The sequence below is a fragment of the Apaloderma vittatum genome, unplaced genomic scaffold (assembly GCF_000703405.1).
Source record: "Apaloderma vittatum isolate BGI_N311 unplaced genomic scaffold, ASM70340v1 scaffold26143, whole genome shotgun sequence".
Lineage (NCBI taxonomy): Eukaryota > Metazoa > Chordata > Aves > Trogoniformes > Trogonidae > Apaloderma > Apaloderma vittatum.
The window spans coordinates 6496-7029 of record NW_009707824.1 but is presented as its reverse complement, the minus strand read 5'-3'; the positions used below and the strand labels follow the sequence as shown (position 1 = coordinate 7029).

Genomic DNA, 534 nt, shown 5'->3' with positions numbered 1-534 from the left:
CAGCGCAAAGTCCCGCTGCAGCCACAGGGCAGGGCCTGACAGAGACGGCACCTGTGCCCAAAATCCCAAATCCCACACCCCTTTCCCCATCCCATTAGACTGCTGCATCAGCACATCCCCAAGCTCCGTCAGCTCGTGTCCCTGCACACCAGGCAGCTCCCGGTACCTTGAGCCCATCTTTTGCCCCCTCCTGCAGGTAAGGGATGATGGAGTTGTTCCACAGGTCGATGAACCAGGTTCGGAAATCCTCAATTCCAATGGGGCAGGACAGGAAGAAGCAGGGACCTGTGGGAGGAAGGCAGAGATCAAAATCGGGAGCTGGGTGCCTCTGCCCATCACAGGCTGCAGAGGGTGCCCTGGGCTCCACCACCTCCCGAGAGCAGCGTCTGGGCAGGGTCTGCCTGACACACACGAGCACACAGTAAGGTGCCAGGCACGTAATGGGGCTGCTAAGTTCAATCGACCCCCCAAAAGCCCCCCAAAAGCACACTGAGGCAAAGGGAGACCTGGCTGGGAAAACACAGCTGCCCTGTA

General features: G+C 59.6%; 1 protein-coding gene across 1 annotated transcript in view; it reads right to left on the bottom strand.

Annotated features, from left to right (window-relative positions):
- The window catches only part of NAV1 (neuron navigator 1), a gene marked incomplete at both ends in the record, with an annotated part of 7213 nt that overhangs the window by 277 nt on the left and 6402 nt on the right, over window positions 1–534 (bottom strand). Inside the window, 1 exon segment of the mRNA XM_009866356.1 lies at window positions 97–285. Coding sequence (XP_009864658.1) covers window positions 97–285 — 189 coding nt within the window.